Raw genomic sequence first — 19,512 nt, 5'->3', positions numbered from 1 at the left:
AATAATATACGCGTATTACCCTATCTAATCTGACAAAGCTTAGATTATCTGCCTGTAATCTTAATCTACGTATTCCCTCCATATCTAATTGATATAACACCCATGATTCACACAGAGCAGATGAGATTCACCCATCTGGCTAGAAACACCCAGATAAACTGGTAACAGAAAAGAGTATCTTCCCTGAACATGTACATATCAACTGTATGTTAGGGCTCCTCAGAACTCAGCCTGCTTAGCTTCAGAAATGATCACAAAAATTCCTTAATATACAAAAATAACAAATTCTTGATTGGGGGGGTGGTATTTTCTCTTCTCCAATACTTAAGAAAAACAGCCACCAGTAACTAAAACTGTCATAACTTTTATGTGTATTCTATTAACGAAGAGTCATCTAAAAGATTTCTATTAAAATTCATTAACGGTGGACACAGATGAAAGGCTACTGTTAGTGCTGGTTCACGCATACATTTAGCTTATTCTCCGGAAGACAGAGAGCACAGAACCTTCAGCTCAACACTAAATACTTGGAACAAACAGCAGACAGAGGTTCACTCCAAACCCTTATGAAAACTGGGACCACAGGGAACTCACAAACTAGATTCTCCCTGGATTTGGAGAGTACGTAACACTACAGTAGACTGCACAAACTCGGTTCTCCAATTTCTCCAGGTTATTCTGAATATGTAGCTGAAATAAAATTCTGAACTATTTACTCAGAAAAATAACCACCATCACATCTTCCATTATATTAAAGATACTTTTCCTAAATCAGATTCCAGTTTCTCAGTCTGCTTCAAAACTGTGAGGATGGTATTCTAAAGAAAAATAAAATTACACGGGTATCAGAAATAACATTTACAAGCCTCTGAGATAATAATGCCCACATTTCAGGTTCACAATGAAATAGTAATACTTTTAATGCAGTCTCACAATCATCTTAGTGTTTCCCTAAGATTAGATGAAATAACCAGATATTTCACATATTTCCAACATCAAAACAGATTTCGAATTGGAAATTTAGGAGTTTGCTTTGCCCAAATATCATGATAAGCTCTTCTTTTTATAAAGAAATAGGTGGTTATTTTCAGACACCTTGTCAATTGAATAAAATACTTTAACTCTTAACACCATGAATATTATATACATTATAAAATTACCTACCAACAGCAAGGAGCAGTTGTTCCAAATTACCAGAAGTCTCTCGGTCAATGGTTTCTTCAATTTGAAATCCTGATATAGTCATGTATTTGTCAAACACTAGAAACAGGAAAACAATTTCTTAATCATGTAAGAATCACTCTTTCCAGAAAGAAGATATTTACTCTAACCAGGTACTGCCCTACCAAACACAAATCGCCCCTTTTTCCTTGTTGACAGACCTTGATTTTGTTCAGAGCCTCAATGTGCCAAGCCCAAAACAATGGATTATAAAATATTCTTTGTTCACTCATTCCCCAGCCCCTCCTTACTAGTTATAAGCAATGAGATCTAAAGGTAAATCTGCTGGAAAGGATTCTGAAAAATCTTTCTCTTCCCTTACTAAAAGTAATAGACATGATTAGTTTACCCCTTTCTTCTTGCTGTGAAAATGGTTGACATGTTTGGAGCAACAACAGCCATCTTGTGACAATGCGGTACCAAGGATGAGAAAGAAAACCAAAACACTAAGGACAGCAGAGCAGAAAAACAGAAAGAGCCTAGGTCCTGCCAAATCAGTCAAGGAATCCTACCTATAGAAAAGTCCAATATTAAAGCCACTATTGGTAGGGTTTTCTGTCACTTGCCACTGAACTTATTCCCACCTGATACCACGAGTACTGATGAATATCCAAAAGTGAGCTCTTAGGTACCACTATCTAGGAGGAAATACTTGTAGTGAGCTACAGCTCAGTGATCTGTGACTATGAGTAACGATCTAGAGGCCCATCTCCCTCGCCAGCCTGACAGTGAAGAGTAGTATAAGCATGTCTAGTTTTGCAAAAGCTACAATAGCAGCGAAGAGAATGATGAGATTTCTCAAGGTCACCAAAAGGAAGAAATTAAAAAACTGATTCAGTAAGAGCCTGTTATGCAGCAGGTATTCTGGCATACTGGCTCTTGTATTTCAAAATTAATCAAAGTTCCTGTATCATACACATTTTAATCACTCACCCCTTCTCAAATGAGACACACTTCGTGTTCCAAAGATGGTAATAAACTTTTCTTCATCAGTTCCCCATTTAAGTTCTCCAGCCTGAAACAAAGCCTGTGAAGATTTCAACTTCAATTAATAAGTTGTTCTCCCATCTCATTTCCAGGTTCTTAATCACACTTGTGTTTTATTCCCCAAATATTAATTTGCCTAATTCATCATCTTATATTTTTCAATTCTGATGTTTCCTACTCTGAACTCAGCTCACTAAGTTTTGGGGCTACTTTGGAGCTTGCCACCGAACTGTGCCGCAGAAGACTAATAGGTCAAAGCAATAAAGCAGAGCAACGGTGCTAGCTTAAATGTTCCCCAAAAGTCTACCATGACATCTAGTCAAGCAGGAGCAAATGCTGAATGGTGGGTGGAAAGGTCTGATTAGCTCACTGCTGATACACCTATTTACAGACTGGAAAAGTTTAACTAGGAGCTAAGGGGTCTGCATTTTCTGTTTTGTTTGTTCTAAGGCTGTTCAATAATACATGATAAAAGTCCATATTCTCCCTTTACAACTGAAATTTAACCAATGCTAGCTACAAAAAGGTTTCCCATTTGTAAGAGATCACAATGAAATGTTAAAAGGTTGTGAGTATAGCACAGTGCCTGGCATATAGCAGGCACTTAACATATATTAGTTAAATAATTTCAGTGTCTATATTTACTTTTTTACATGGAAAAGTTCATGTCACTGCTGAAAAAATTATACACAAACATCATCACTAAATCTGGGTTGTAGATTACTTATTAAAACCCAAAGAATCAATCTTTAAAATGTCTATACTACTCTTTTAATCTTTTCAAGGTAGTATACCTATTAGAGCAAGCCAAATGCAATCTGCTGAGACTACTACTTGGAGCTGCCTTTATGCCCCAAAATAGCAAAACAAATGATACAAGGTGATCAAAGCACATGTTTGGATGTAGAAATTTTGATCACAGTACGTTTAAGAACATAGATTATGCTACTACAGATCTATTTTGTATTACGCTTCCAGAGAATCTTTACTCAATTTTTCAAATTAACTTATTTTAATGGTAAAAATAAACATTTTAAAAATGTTTCCAAATTAATTTTAATAAATTTTTCAAATTATTTTAATGATAAAAATAAACATCATGCGAGATGCTCTTCAAAACTGAAAAAGAGAGTTACTACGAAAGTCATGCAAGTAAACTAAACTTCAGAACTATATCAGGGTGCTATAGATTTCTCTTAAGATAACTTCCTTAATCCAACCACAAAAATTACACGTTCATTTATAAATTTTATAAAACAGAGAAAAAATCATAAATAAGAAAATTTAAATTACCATGAATATCAACATCCCGAAGATACTGGCTACTGCCTCCAGTATAATTTTTACATATAGGTAAGATATACATATATATTAACGCCTAAAAGTGGGGAAGGGCTCACCCTGTACAATACTGCAAGCACTGCTGAAGCCTCCTTCTTGTCAACTGTTCTATATTTCTAGTAGCTATAGTAGTTGTATGTGGATAACTGGTGAAATGGCTATTTTTAAGCATAATTTCTTAATTTTCTTAGAAGAATTATGTTTGGGATCAATATCTAGACTAAAACTAGTACTAAATAAATCATATGCAGTAATAATGATGGCATCATCGCACAGAGCAATATTTAAGTTTTTTGTTTTGTCTTGTTTTGACGTAAGGGTTAAATGATGCCCAGTATCCATGGAGCTGTTCTGCATGAGGGGCCCTCGCACCCCCTCCCCCTCCCCCTTTCCCTCGGAGGGGGCTTTACAGTTTGATAAACTCTGGTTCAGTGCAAAGTACAGAGGTTTTGGAATCATAAAAGAACTGGTCCTTTTCCTTATCCGTGAGTGTTAGATGAGTAATCTCTTCTTGAGCCTCAGTGTCTTCACCTACGTGGTAGGAAAAGTATTTCTATAGAGTTAATAATGGAGATTATATAACTCACACAATGGATGACTGAACAGTGTCAGGCAATCAACAGCAGGTACTCAATGAACACTGATTCCCTTCTCCCTCCTTCTTTTAAGAGTTCAACTTTCTCTCAGAGAAAGCATAAAACAAGGATTTAATGGAGGAGGAGGTAAAATCAGTACAACATACTAAAAAGGTTCAAAAATAAAGTGAATTATCTACAAAATGTTCAGTTCCCAGGGGAATGACTCACTGAGGCTTATCAAATCCCTGAAATAATAGTAATTCTCTTAGTGCCAGGTATCAGTCGAGAAAAAAATTCAAAAGCATATGAAAGGGCCCTTTAGCTGTCTTGGATTACTCTCAATTAAGAAATTTGAAATTTCCACTAGTGATAACAGTTCAGGTGCCCTTGCTACAAGGTATAAATGGGTGTGTGCCTTTTTTTACAATGCTGGAAGGATAATTGTTTTCAACAGGATGAATTAATTAATAATAACACGTTTTTACGAATCAAAGACTAATAGCCAGTCTGTATTCTGTGTTGTCCCCGATCACTGAAAAGGTAAAGAAAGCCTGGATACTATTTCAGGGGTACTTTAAAGTAATTTCATAAGTCAGTTTTCAGATGTACAAAGTTTCCCCACTTCAGGGTTCTGAATGGTCACATCCCCTGCAGGAGAGGTAAGCTGATGACTATACAGCCTCAGTACTCAAAGCGTGGCCCCAGGACCTGCACGGGCATCTCCTGAGAGCTTCTTAGAAATGCAGATCCCAGGCCCCACCCAGACCTATGCAGTTAGAATCTGCAGTTTAAGGAGATTCCCAAGGGATTTATAGGCACATTAAAGTATGAGAAGCACTGCTCTGCTGGGAGCACTCACTGCAGAGTCTGTGAAATCTATGAAAACGAGGTAAAAATGTACTGTTCCTGCTCAGCAGCCTCACTGCAGCAGTGCTGTCATCATACCACCAGCTGTGCTGGGAAACCTGCCCATCGCCAGCTAACGCAAGCCTCACTGCAGTCCTCACTGCAGTCCTCTGAGACCACTAACACTGCTCCTATCACCATGACCACAACCCCTGAAAAGCATCCAAAAGTCCTACTCCTGAGACCAGGAGTGTGAGAACCAGCACATCTCTTACAGACCCACAGACAGCGCAAGCCTGGAAAGCAGCAAGCTCGTCTCAGCAATGAGCAAAGCCCCTAACACCTTGGGAGTATGGGTTTGCAGGCTGCTCTAGCCCTGTTCCCTCCAGCAGACAGGGTTAAAGCTAGATCTTTCCTTCTGATCTATATTTAATAAGCCCGCTTTATATTAGCGGAAATGAGAGAGAGGAGCTAACAGCTAAGAACACTAAGACTGTTGTGTAGTGAAAAAGGAAGGGCTTTGGGGTCAGATAAGCCCAAGTGGAAACTCCAGCTCCACTACCACTCAGAGGAGGCCATGGGCTTGTTCCTCAAACCCCTGAGCTTCAGTTTCCTTATCTAGAAAACGGAAATGATCCCCTCTATGTTATAACACAGAGTTATACCCTGGGTCACTCAGCAGTAATCCACAGTTACTGAGTGCTAATTATATGCCAGGGCAAAGGGTACAAATCGAACTGAGCATTCAGAGTGCCCTGCATGGGCAGTCAAGTACACAGGCAGCTTCAATATTAGGTGGCAAGGACTGGACAGGAACCTTGAGAAGCTGCAGTCTCCCGTTAGGAGCACCGGACACACACCTGGGGTCAGGCAACAGGACCTAAAAAGCAGCTAATTTGAAGACTGACCCCTGAAGAGGAAATAGGCGAATGGGCAGAGAAGGGTCAGGAGGAGAAAAAGCGAGCAAGTAAGAGAGAGCTGGAGGCATAAGAAAGCAAGGGACAGATGACGAAGTAGCTTATAAACCACATCTAGGGGCCTGAACATTACCCTGCGGACAGTCAGATCCACTGAAGGGTTTTAAGGTTTTAAACAGAGATGGGACACAATAGGTTTGTATTTGTAAGGGACAGTGAGACAAGTGTCAAATACTGCATAGACAGCCCTCGGCAAACGTTCATTTCCTTTCCTCTTCTCTCTCCAGCGAGCCAGAGATGACAGTGTCCCAATGCCATTACGAAATCAACCCGCCCAAAATTAGAATAACATTCTCCTCTTTCCTGTTAGCAAAGTCAGATCACGTGTCCATGGGTTACTTCAGAGAGAACAGTCAATTGGAGGAGTGAATATAGCTTCTCCCCTTTCAATGGTGCATGAATAACAATCAAAATTTTGTATTTTATTGCAGGCATACCTCTTTTTATTGTGCTTTGCATGTATTTCATTTTGCACAAACTGAAGGTTTGTAAACCCTGTATCAAGCAAGTCTATCAGCACCATTTTTCCAACAGTATTTGCTCACTCTGTGTCTCTGGGTCACATTTTGGTGACGCTCTTAATATTTCAAACTTTTTCATTATTACTATATCTGTCATGGTGATCAGTGATCTCTGATGTTACTGTTGTAATTGTTTTGGCATTTTTTAGCAATAAAGTATTTTTTCTTTAAGGGAGGTACATTGTTTTTTAGATAATGCTATTGCACACTTACTGAAGTATAGTGTAAACATAACTTCTATATGCACTGAGAAACCAAAATAATTCATGTAACTTGCCTTAGTGTGATATTCACTTTAGTGTGGTGGTCTAGAACCACACCCACAATATCTCCAAGGTATGCCTATATTTGAAACATGTGACCAGAGAGATAGGACTACGGTATGTGATTCTAGGAACCCAAGCAATTCCTTTATTACCATTTTCCAGTTTTCAGGTCTCATGTTTCAAATTTCCTAGCACTTATTTCCCTATATTTGACAACTTTATAAACCATATTGAGACTGTAGTGGAATTTAAAAGCCACTTAAGTAAAAAATTTCATTAGGGAGTGACTTAAAGAGCAACTGACAAAAGAACAATCCTATTTAGAATTCTATCAAAGGAAAGGTGGAGGAATTTTCAAATACTATAATGTGTCATCTATTATGTAATAAAATGCCATTTATCCCTAAAATACTTTATTTTTTCTTCTTTACCCTTTCCTGCCAAGAGACTGACTGCCACATTGGCAGTAGCATCCATAACACCTGGTTTTCTTGTAAAATTCTCTATTTTGTGAGTGTTCCATACTCTAAAGGAAAAAAACATCTCTAGGTGGAACTCACTGTTTCTATGTAATTTCTTTTATTTCATCTTTGGGATAAAATATTTTGTTGGCCAGATCAAAATGAGAGACATCTAATCGCATGGGTCTTCTTATTTGTAAACGACCCATCAGACTATTTTTAGATGCTATTACAACATACTATGATTTTCCATTAGCATGGATTCTTTTTTCATTTATGTCATAATAAAGTCATCACATATTAAGTCCCACTCACCTGAGCATCTTGTTCAACCTGTGCTTCATCAATTCTAGCATCAGGGTCTCTATTAGCCTAGAAGAAATAGTATGTCACACTATTGGATTACATGAACATTTTTGTTCAAAAGATAAAATGGCTCCATCTAATGGTTATGTACGGCTCCAACTAATGGTTACGTATGTAAAGCTTTTTCTCTTAGGTATAATATGCTTTAATTGAGGTCTTATCAATCCTATGATATTTTTACATTATCACACAAGCACTGTCCAAAACCAACCTGATCCTCTTGATTTTAAAATCTATGAATAAAAGAGGATACTGATATCCAAATTAAAAACAAAAACAACAACTATGAGTTAGCTATTAAGAGTTCAGGTCAGATATTCTGAAATATAAACAAATGCTGGCACCACTCAGCCAGAATCAAGCAAGTACCAGAAATAATTAAAAGAATTTTAAGTGCCCTTACTTAAGTTCAGACCAGTCCAGCTTCAGATTTTTTAAACCACAAATAATCTGCACCCAATACCTGAAGCAGGACCACCAACATCCTCTGGTAGTACCCTGAAGTATCCCCCACCACATCGTCTTCCAGGCTCGAGCCATACTCTGCAACAGAATAATTTCACACTTATTTACAGCTTCTTTCAACTAGAAAAGGATATCTTGCCCCATTAATCAAATGGAAGAGACATAAAGGAAGGAACATTTGATTAGCATAATAGTTCATCCTCTGAGTGCTCTAAAGACTGAAGGCAAATGCTTTAAGTGGTGAAGTGGCTGGATGAAAAGAAAAAGTCTCCCAAAAGCACTCAATTCAAACCTAAATCATGACTCAGCCATTCAGAAATGCTCTCAACCAATGTAGTTATTAATCTGTAGATACATGATGGTACTGGAAAGCCTCTAAAATACAATCGACCTTGATTTTAAACTTTGTTTTGCTTTCTTTCAAATGTTTTACATGATTCATCTCCAAAGATCTTCCACTCTCTAATATTCTGAATTTCTGGGGGGGGGGGGGGGGGGGGCATGGCCATTCCTTTCCCTAATATTTTTCCTTTGCAACAAATAAAGTTAACTCTGAGAGACAGCAATGATATTTTAAAATATGCTCTTCTCCCCTTTATTTCTAGCTATTCAACATAAAGCCACAACAAGGGGAGAACCAGGATCTACAAGAGTCTACAGGTACTTTTCATCATCTCTCAATCAGCTACCATAGAAGGAAAGGAGGTATTACTCTAAGGCATTTAAATACTTCATTATTTGAAAGGAGACAAATTTAAAAGCTTGAAACTTCTAGATACCAAAGAGATACATATTTATTTCAATCAGTTGCTCAAATACAAAACCTTGAAGGAATTTTTTTATTCCTTCCTCTACTCCCATACCTATATATAGCCAGCTAACAAACCTATTTAAATATTTGTCCTCTCGGGACTTGCCTGGTGGCGCAGTGGTTAAGAATTCGCCTGCCAATGCAGTGAACACAGGTTCAATCCCTGGTCTAGGAAGATCCCCCATGCTGCAGAGCAACTAAGCCCAAGTGCCACAACTACTGAGCTCACGCGCAGCAACTACCGAAGCCAGAGCACCTAGATTCCATGCTCTGCAACAAGAGAAGCCACTGCAATGAGAAGCCCGCTCACCAAAACTAGAGAAAGCCCGTGTGCAGCAACGAAGACCCAATGTGGCCAATAAATAATAAATAAATAAAGTTCAAAAAATAAAAAATAAATAAATATTTCTCCTCTCTCTGATGTATTCGCCTCATACCTCCCACCAACCTAGGCTGAGCCATAACTGCCCAGCTTACAGCCCCCAACACAGCTACCTCATCAGCTTCTTAGTTCAAATCTTCTTCCTCCCTCAATTGTCCCTTCAGTACTCTACTATCCATTCAGGAGCTTACAGTGCCTTTGAACCAAGTCCAAACTTCTAATCCAGTCATACAAAACCATCTGTAACAGAGCCTAAGTGCACCTATTCAGTTTATGTCCACAATGGCCACACACATGCCCTCCACCAGAGTCAGGTTCTCTCTGTTCCCTCAACGTACTTTTCTCAACCTGGTCTCCATGCCATGGCAGACAGTGGATGCATCTGGACCAAAAATGCCTTCTTCACCCACTCAAAGCCTATCTAGTCTTAAAACCCTGGCTCAGTGTCTGATTGTACTGTGAAGTCTCTCCTAACATCCAAAGCCAAATTCATTCTCTTCTCTGAGTGAATTCTTGCATTGAACACATCTGATGATTGAATTTTACTATCCTTTAACTCTTGCAGTTTTTTCTAAGTCATGTCATCCCTAAACAGATGGCAACCTCCTTGAGGACAGGAGCTATGTTATGTGCATCTTCTGCATCATTCATGACAGGCAGTACACTGCTGGACACACAGCTAGTGCACAACGGCACGGCTGACCGGATGGACCACACAGTTACTATACTCCCGTGGCACCCCATCTGTCATCCAGCAGCACAAAGGCTCATTCATCAATGTCAACAACCCCGGAGAGAGAGATCTCAATATCAGATCAGGTAAAACTCAAGGGTGATTAGCTGCAGCTGAAATACATGTATCCCCTCTGCCTTAGTGGATGGGTCTCATCCAACTACCAAAAGAGGAGCAGGAAAGAAAGATTCCAGCACTTCAAAAGGTAATTATTTAGTTGCCAAAAATTTCACACTGTTCTAACTTGCTGGGTTACAGTATCATTTCTAAGATTAACCAACTGATGCCAAGATAGGGACCCATTTTCCCAACTGCAGGCACTCTGGCTTGGAGGTCTTTGAACTGAACTGACACTCTGGACGGTCTGATCCTCCTCCTTCAGGCAGAAGGCAGAGTCTTTTACAGAAAATCTGATGAGCAAAGAAATCTCTACCTTTACTTTTTATTACATTTTCTTGATTCCATTAGCAGGATATGCTTCAGATCTAAATACATATTTTTTTCCATACAAAAAAATTTAAAAATCCAAAAGAGAAGACACCAAAAAGTCAAAACACAGAGTAGACATGCACTGCCCTTAGCTAAAATGACATACATTTACTCAAACATTATCAACTCTGATTTGCACAAGGTTTCTTTTCCTTTTTAGTAACTCTTAACTTCCACTAACATAAAACTGAATTTTTTAAGGAAGAAAAACCACTTACATCTTAAATTTAATATAAACGAGACAACCTGTATATCCCAATGCTGACTGTAAATCCTAAACGAAAATAAGTCCCACCCTCATCAGAAGTTTTACAAATACTAAAACAGTTATAGCTACAGTAAAAGGCAGTCTTTTCCCTACTGCAAGAGAAACTAGCTTGAATTGCTGCTTATTTGTTTACTCATTCATTCTCTCATCCAGAAATCATGTATGGCCTGCCTCCTGTAACTCTAAAGAACTGCCTTCACTTTAGAGAAATGAAAAAGTGACAGTGGAAATCAATGGAGATATAATTCAAAACATTTACCTTCTTCGTAAACTTGTTTTATGGCTCTCAGTTCTTTAGGTGTCCTTGAAGCAATGATTTCTGTCAGGACTTTTTCATCTGTCCCAGCTCCCTAGTTGGAGTTTGATTTTTAATAGGAAAAACAAGACATGTTAATAAGATTTTTTAAAAAGTGATTTTCCCAGAATAGATGTTACCCAAACTGCATAAATATATAAATATTATCCAACATAACACTCACTTCTTATATGAGTTCTATCAGCTATAGAAACATGAAATTTCAAATTAATTTTCTTTCCAAAGACAATTCTATCCTTTTCTGTCTAATGAAAAAAAATGTTTATTGTATGTATGTGTATACATATGATATATAACAGATTATATAAATGTGTAACTTCATCAGGTTAATTCTAAATAGTTTAAAAGTGAAACATCTTAATGAAACAGGAAATAATAAAGAGGCTGAAATAGTAAAAAGGAAAACGTCACATAAATTTACACAGAGGAACACTGATAACGTAAACAATATGTACCTCAAAACATAAAACAACCCTGCCCTCAAATTAAGTTCCCTATGGATCACAGGGAAATTCTGCAACAAAGGTAACAATATACACAGCATAGCTTAGTTACCAGGAATCAGTTACTGGATCAGTATAAAGGAACTGGGACTTGCTTTCTGGATTTTTGAAGAATAACTGTAGCTAGTTTTCCTTTTTCTGATTATAAGTCATATCTACGCTGCTAAATTAGAAGACACAAGCAATGACATAGCTGAACTTAATTTTAAAAGACAGCATATTTAAGCCTTAATTTCCTTATATTTCTGTTTCTTTACCAAACATCAAACACTGAAAAAACTAGGTTTATGCTCTGGCAGAATTTTAGCTACTGCTAATATTTCAGAAGGCTGCAAAAATGCCCATTTCCAATAACCTATGATTTTATTTATTCCACAGAATCACTGCAGGAAAATGAAGACCCACAGAAAGGTTCCTAACTTGATAAACCCCTTCCTCCCTCCACCTGAGCTACATTATCTCCTTGTTAACTTGTTTACCCATTTAAAACCTAACTACTAATGACTGAAACAAATGATTCAATGTAATCATATTTATACAACAATTTCAAACATCAGGCAAGGGAATATACATTTAGTTACTTACTACAATGAAATTGTATCAAGTTTACCAGCTGCTTCATTTTAGTATTTAGAAGTACAGGAAAGAAGGAAAGGATATTAGAAAATCTTTCTTGTCTCAAAATTCTCTCCAAAGCTTCATCTTTTACACTAAAACGATTAACAATATTATTGTTCCCTAATCAGGCAATTTTCTAACTAAAAGATAAAATACCTAATCTGTAACACTTTTAAAACATATCTCAAAATTAGAAAACAAGCATGAAAATAAAATACAAAAGGCTGTAAAATACACTAAAATTTTAAAAAACCACTATTACTGAGTTAACTACACAAAAAAAGATTAAATGACATACTTGTCATCTTCTCCCTCCTTTTCTTATTTCCTCCTACACAGTTTTGATCTTCAAGAAACCCTCAGTGAAATAATTTGTTTTAATATAAAAATACCATGAAGTAATTACCAACACAAAATAGCATTATACACATGACAGGAATGTTCCTTGCACTCATCCTTTTACCTTAAGTGCATGCTTCAGTTCATAGGCATCGTAAAGCTGGGAGGGTTTCATCAGAGCCACAATTAATTTTTCAAATTTTCCAGTCAGTTCTGATTTCAGGTCATCCAGAAGGTCCTAACTCACAGAAAATATAAATTTGTTAACCATGAAGAAATTTTAAGGAGATTCTTCTTAAATATGAACGATAGCCCTTTTCTCTAATGAATTCTTTACGTTGCCATCTCCAAGTAGAAGACACATGAGCTAAACAACACCCTGCAGCTTTGAATAATGTACTTTTGACATCTGATCTAAAGCTTAAGCTAAAGCAAAGCCACTCATGTGTCAAGGTATTTGTTTTTAAGATGTTTTTCTTAATTTCAGAGTTTTAAAAAACATGAGTACTTATTATTAAAAAAATATTTTACAATATTTTAAAATAGGCTAAATTTTATTTTAGAAATACTGTTCCGAGAAACATGTCTATCTCAAAAAAAATTTCCCCCCAAAAATCATACATACATTTTTACAAGGGACAAAATTTGGCCTATCATACCTAAACAAAACAATGTTTTCTTTTCTCTCCATATCTAATAATATTCTAATATGTACATAAGAGATTATGTTTATTACTCTGCCCCTGACTGCACAGGACAGCTGCTATTATGGGGAACTTGTGTGCGTAATTATGAAGATAGCAGTATTTCTCATCCATTTCAGTTTCAGCACACGAGCAACTAGAAATTGTGTTTAAAACATTTCTTTTTTTTTCTTTGCATCTGTTTCTTGAAATAGTGAACACAAATTTTCAGAACAAAACATTTAAGTTTTCCATGTCTCTACTCATTCATTTAGTAACAAATTTAATTTCACTTTGAATTGTAAATCAAATAAGAACATTTAAATCAATGCATTAAAAGCTCACTTATTAAAATACCACTCCAAAAGGAAGCAAGACTGTGACTGTGTCATAACAAAACACACGGCAATACAGGTTTACACCTGAAAATAATACAACAATCCTGAGTGGGAAACACAGAAGGAAAGAAGTGCAATTATCACCATGGGATCTTTCAGAGCCTGTACAGTGTCAGGCGAAGAAAAACAATCATAGGAGAATCAGCTGCGTGAGCATTTTAACCAACAGCTGATAACTAAGAAACTAGAAAAGAAAAAAGGAGAAAAAGGAAGGTCAGAATAAAATAAATGCTATTTACAAAAGAATATTAGTAGATTTCAAACCAGTCTTAAAAGATAAAGCTGCTCTCACATTCTACCTTGGGATGAAGTACGGTCTTACCCTGCCAAACAGAGTTTTAAAAGCCTCCGCGATCTCCTGGCGCTGGGCGTTACTGCGGGATGTCAACAGAGTCAGGATGGTCTCCTCATCGGTGCCTGCAATTACGTTCCAATCGTTACATCTCAGCCCCCACAAGCCCCCTCTCTCAATAACCTTTGTAACCAGCTCCCCACTCACTTGACTTCCTTGCCTCGTAAAATATATTTTATTCAATAATTTATTAAACTATAAAATTTACAATATCAAAATGTTCTTACTTCCAACAGTACATACTACCCCTATACACTGTGAAGTGGATGTAAAAATTCTCCTGACTTTTTAAAAACTGAGTGCACCTAGCTTTTCTTGCAACACATAGTTACTCAAGTAACAGCTCTTTACAAGGCACAACGTGTTGGGTGTTACACCGGATTGAGAAAGGAAAACAGATATAGACCCTGGTTTCAAGTTACAAACAATTTAGGGTAAAAAATACAAAAATACAAATAACCGTGAGCTAAGACAGAATGTGACAAGGGCCTCGGGAGAGGTCCAGGTGTTAAGCGGGGTTCAGAGGAGGTTCTCATAGCTGATAGGCAGTGGAAGACAGTTGTAGGAAAAGCTTCGTGGAGAAGGTGACGCCCACCCAAAACAGCCTTGAAGGATGAAAAGATTTTGACAGGCGGTGATATCAGGAAGAAAGACAGGCTTTTAGAATCCAGGAAAAGCTCAGCAGGAGGAAAATACAGGGCTTTCCTGAATAGCAGATCACCTGGCATGGTTGGATCGGAGGACACATCAGGCGGTAATGTGAGCCAAGACCGAACAAGGTGGGTGGGATACCAGGGAAGGCCTTACAAGGCCAGAAAGCCTGCACCTGATCCTACTACAACAGGAAATGTCACAGGGTGTTCAGAATGGAGAGTGATGGGGTCAGAGCCAAGCTTGAGGAAGATGGATCTTTTCACATGGACAATGGTACAGAAGAAGCCTGAGCACAGGGACATCAGTTATTAACAGAAATCCTCATGATGAGAGGGTTTTAAACAGCAAAAAAAGGAGAGCAGTGAAAGAGAAGACAGTGGGATGTAAGAAACTTACAGAACCGGATATCTGACTGGACACTGAGAGCAAAAGGCCGCACAGGTGATCACCCTCAGGAATGTCTGCTTATCTACTCAATCAGCTACCATACAGGGAAAGCCGAAAAGCTAAAAAACAAGGAGGCTGAATTTAACTCCTCTTCGGCTCTAGAGACTGAACACTAGGGATGGTCGGTTGTTATCTTCGTTATCTTAATGTACCTTTTCTCTCTATTTACATTCAGCTCAAACTATTCTAAAATTAATCTTACTGTAAGACAATGACTTTGTGTTCAGAAAAGCAAGTGTCACTTTTTTTAGAACAAAAAGAAGGCTGCATTTACCCAGGCCTTTCATGGCCTTCCGAAGAGTTTCCGCATCAGCCCGCTCATCAAATCCAGGGAAGTCAGTCACGGTGCCTCTGAGAACCTGGCACAGGAGGAACAGCAATATCATCCACCATGTGACTAATACGACAAACCACATGCACAGTAGGCCTCTTGCTCTGTATCGTGTTCAGACGTCACGTAAATTTATCATTTGATAAGATATATCAACATAACCCCATTTGAAATGGGAAACAGACCGTTACAGTGTGAATTAGCAGTGTACCAATTCAGTGCACGAGCTCTCCTGGCCCACCTGCAATACCATTAGCAGGAAGGCTGGCTTCCAAGGCCCTCTTCCTTTGGGCATCACTCCAGTGAACAAGCCCCACCAGCACCTCCTGGTTCACGGAGGGCATTTCTTGCAGGCTTCATTCCGGTAAGTCTCTCACCCCTTTGATCTGAGCCTGCATTAAAACTTGATGCCTTACCCTAGGCACTCAACTCTAAGCAATATTCTTAATACATCCAGTCTTGTTTCTTTACACTTACTTAGGGATTTTACAATACCCTGGCAAAACCTGAAAAGATATTCAGTAGCTCATGTGCCAGAAGAATATAAATTTCTGAATTTAGAACTTTACACACATATAAGATACTGTTTATCAGTATTTTTCCTGTTATTTTATCATATATAGTACTTTTAATCATCCAAATATTTTAATATTTCCAAGAAAATTTTTGAAATATCATTAGATCTTTAGAACCAGAAGGCTTTACTAATACTGAGCCATAAGTGTTTATCTTATGATAAAGGGAGGCTCCCAGGATTTATTTTTATCAATAAATGTTCCTGATGTACCACACAACTCTTGTCAAGGTTCCATCCAAAACTGAGACATAAACAGCTGTAAGGGCTGGGGACTGAGATCACTTGTCTGGTTTACAATCACTTTTGTTTTATGATGAATGCATGGAAGCACCATCAGCTACAAGGAAAAAAAGTTCTCTTCCACCTTAACATCCAACTGCTGCATTTGCCAACAATATCTTAACACCAACCACAATAATAAAAAAAAAAAAAAACCACACAAAAGAAAAAAAAAAGACAACATATCCATGGGGAAGAACTTCCATGGGACACAGCATCAGAGGTCAGCCCAGCGACTTCTCTTCAGTGGCACTGAATTACGCCTCCTAAAAAAGCAGCACTCAGGGATCCAGGAGACAGACTCTCCTTGACCCAACTTCAGAAAGGCTCCTCAGAGCCCTCTTTTTGACTAGGACTGGTCTCCAGCCTGCCAAGCCCAGTTGTAGCAAGAATCCTGCTAAGTCAGTTTACAGAGAATCCCCCAAACCTTAATATCTGTTCAAGTTCCTCATCCTCCATCTCTGATGTATAAATCCGTGGTCCGCCTTTAGCAAGAGTCCTATTAGGCCAGTTCAGCAAGAATCCCTCTACCCTTGATGTCTCCTCTTAGTAACTTTCCATCCACTGACCCCCTTCATCCTGCGCATTGGTTATAAGTCCCCAGCTGCATTTGCTATATTTGGACTTGAACCCAATCAATCTCTTCTACTGCAGAAGTCAGGACCTTTGTTGTAATAGTCTTGAAAGTCTTCCTTACCATTTAACAAGTGTGGGAATAATTTTTTCTTTAACAGTAGTCTCCTCTTGTTCAAGGAAGGAAGAAAGACTCTTCTTTCCTCTGAACAGAGCCAGCCTTGAGAGAACCTACAGGAAAACCTTAGTGTTGTAATTATGTGGCCAAAAGTATACAATCCAAGAGAAGAGGTGTTTCCCAGTTTGATCTTCCAGCCCCAGAATGCTGACTGGTAGCAGCTTTCACCCCCACCCCCAAACCCCGCCCCCAAGAGCCAAACTAAAGATTGTGGCCAGCTAGGAAAAAGAGGGGGAGGAAAGCCTCACTTACCTCATGGGGAGGCCATGAAACTAAGCCAGAGCTCTTCACTCCACCAAGTGGGAAAATGCGATACTGTCATTTATAATAAGAAACATATATATTTGGTCTTCATCCCCATTGACTGGGCAGAGCTCATAAAACCCTTGGAATTCCTTAATGATAAGAATAATAAATTTCATAATAAGAGCTTGATATTCATAGCAAACCCCATTCAATCACACCTGAGTTGGTTAATGAGGTGACTTTTGGAAAGCATCTAGGATCGGGGCTGGTTGCCGGGGGAACCAACCATGTGATTAGAGGGTTGGAACTTTCAGTTCCACATCCCAACCCCCACCTCAGGGAGGAGGAGAGAGGGGCTGGAGATCTAGTTCAAACACCAATGGCCAATGATTTAGTCAATCATGCCTATGTAATGAAACCTCCATAAAATCCAAAAGGACAAGGTTTGGAGAGCTTCCAGGCTGGTGAACACGTGGAGTCGTAGGGACAGTGGCTCACTCAGAGAGGGCACTGAAGCTCCTTGCCCCTTCCCACACACCCTGCCCTCTGCATCCCTTCCATCTGGCTGTTGCTGAGTTGTATCCTTTTATAATAAACCAGTGATCTGGTAAGTAAAATGTATGTCTGAAATCTGTGAGCCAATGATGGGGTCACTGGAAACTCCAATCTACAGCCAGTCAGTCAGAATCACAGGTGGCAAACTGGACTTACAACTGGCATCTGAAATGGGGGTGAAGGGACGGGGGTGGTCTTGCGGAACTAAGCCCTTAACTTGTGGGATCTGATGCTGTCTCCAGGTAGACAGCGTCAGAACTGAGCTGAACTGCAGGACACCCAGCTGGTGCAGGAGAACTGCTCGTTGCTGTGTGGAAACGACCCCCCACATTGGAAGTGGGTTCAGAACCCACAGAAATCCACCCACAGGGACTTCCTAGGTGGCGCAGTGGTTAAGAATCTGCTGCCAATGCAGGGGACCTGGGTTCAAGCCCTGCTCTGGGAAGATCCCACATGCCGTGGAGCAACTAAGCCCGTGCGCCACAACTACTGAGCCTGCACTCTAGAGCCCATGAGCCACAACTATTGCGCCTGTATGCTGCAACTACTGAAGCCCATGTGCCTAGAGCCCGTGCTCTGCAACAAGAGAAGCCACCACAATGAGGAGCCCACGCACCAAAATGAAGAGTAGCCCCCCTCCCCCAGCTTGTCACAACTAGAGAAAGCCAGTGTGCAGCAACGAAGACCCAACACAGCCAATAAATTAATTAATTAATTTTTTTTTAAAAAGAAAAAAGAAATCCACCCACAGCCAGGCTAGTCTTCATTTCCACCCTATCTAAAAGGCACACATGCATAAAGGCCAATAAACTCCCTGCCATTTGTTCTATAGTTTGAGCCATGTGAAAGCGAATGGTTGAATACTGGCAGCTTCAAATGGTTCAATATAATTAAAAGGAGCAATAGGTTGGGAGAGAAACTGGTAAGATACGAGGAGACGGCCCTTCAAAACTGGTATGGGTTAGGAAAGCTATTTCTCTCAGGTCAGAGAACAGTTTCTCTCTGTTTAGTGAGACCACTTCAAATCGATGAGGAAGACCCTACCAGTATCATCATAAAAATGGATAAATACCATGGGCTCTCTCAATGTGAGAACTTGGATGACTTAGTTCGCCAGTCTGCTTATTTATTCAGCCAACAACCATTTTCTGAATGCCTTCTACGTGCCAAGTATTGTACTAATTACTAGGAAAAAGTCAAGATCTCTTAAGTCAAGAGAAAATGACAGGCATGTAAATAATCAAGTGCAGTAGAGTATATACACACACGGAGGTTTCAGCAGGATAATATGAGCACGTAACGGAGGGGCTGAGACAGGTAGAGTAGAAGGAAAACAAATCAGAAAAACTTCCCCCAAAGGTCTTGAAAGTTGTCTGTAACTTTGCCAGCCTGGTTCAGGAAAGTAGAGAAGGGCAGGCAGGTATTTCAGTATGCATAAAAACATGGGAGAAGAAAACAGTGTGGTGCTTTGGACAAACGGTTAAGTATTTCAACAGAATGGAACAAGCAGTAAGACTGGATAGAAAAACAAACACGGGAAAGGTCACAGTGGGGGGCGAGGACAAGGCGGCTGGAAGCCAGACTGAGAAGAGCAGTCTTTACCCTGCTGGCATTTAAGCAAGCAGGGAAGAACAATGTTGGCTCTGCACAGATGTATCACTAAGGCAGCAGTGGAGACAACAGGACAGAACTGTGCATGTGTGGAGACACAAAGACTGTTTTAAAAACTCCTAAACATAAGAAGATTGAAA

At 39.1% G+C, this 19,512-nt stretch overlaps 1 protein-coding gene across 1 annotated transcript in view; it reads right to left on the bottom strand.

Moving 5' to 3' along the window:
• Positions 1–19,512, bottom strand: part of ANXA5 (annexin A5) — a 30,451-nt gene that overhangs the window by 2,567 nt on the left and 8,372 nt on the right. Inside the window, exons 3-10 of the mRNA XM_057705715.1 lie at positions 15,297–15,381; positions 13,892–13,986; positions 12,613–12,726; positions 10,972–11,062; positions 8,028–8,107; positions 7,514–7,570; positions 2,155–2,248; positions 1,165–1,260 (exon numbers count right to left, since the gene is read on the bottom strand). Coding sequence (XP_057561698.1) covers positions 1,165–1,260; positions 2,155–2,248; positions 7,514–7,570; positions 8,028–8,107; positions 10,972–11,062; positions 12,613–12,726; positions 13,892–13,986; positions 15,297–15,381 — 712 coding nt within the window. The remainder of the gene's footprint in view (positions 1–1,164; positions 1,261–2,154; positions 2,249–7,513; positions 7,571–8,027; positions 8,108–10,971; positions 11,063–12,612; positions 12,727–13,891; positions 13,987–15,296; positions 15,382–19,512) is intronic.

The sequence above is a fragment of the Hippopotamus amphibius genome, chromosome 13 (assembly GCF_030028045.1).
Source record: "Hippopotamus amphibius kiboko isolate mHipAmp2 chromosome 13, mHipAmp2.hap2, whole genome shotgun sequence".
NCBI classification, from domain to species: Eukaryota; Metazoa; Chordata; class Mammalia; order Artiodactyla; family Hippopotamidae; genus Hippopotamus; species Hippopotamus amphibius.
This window is presented reverse-complemented; position numbering and strand designations above follow the sequence as displayed.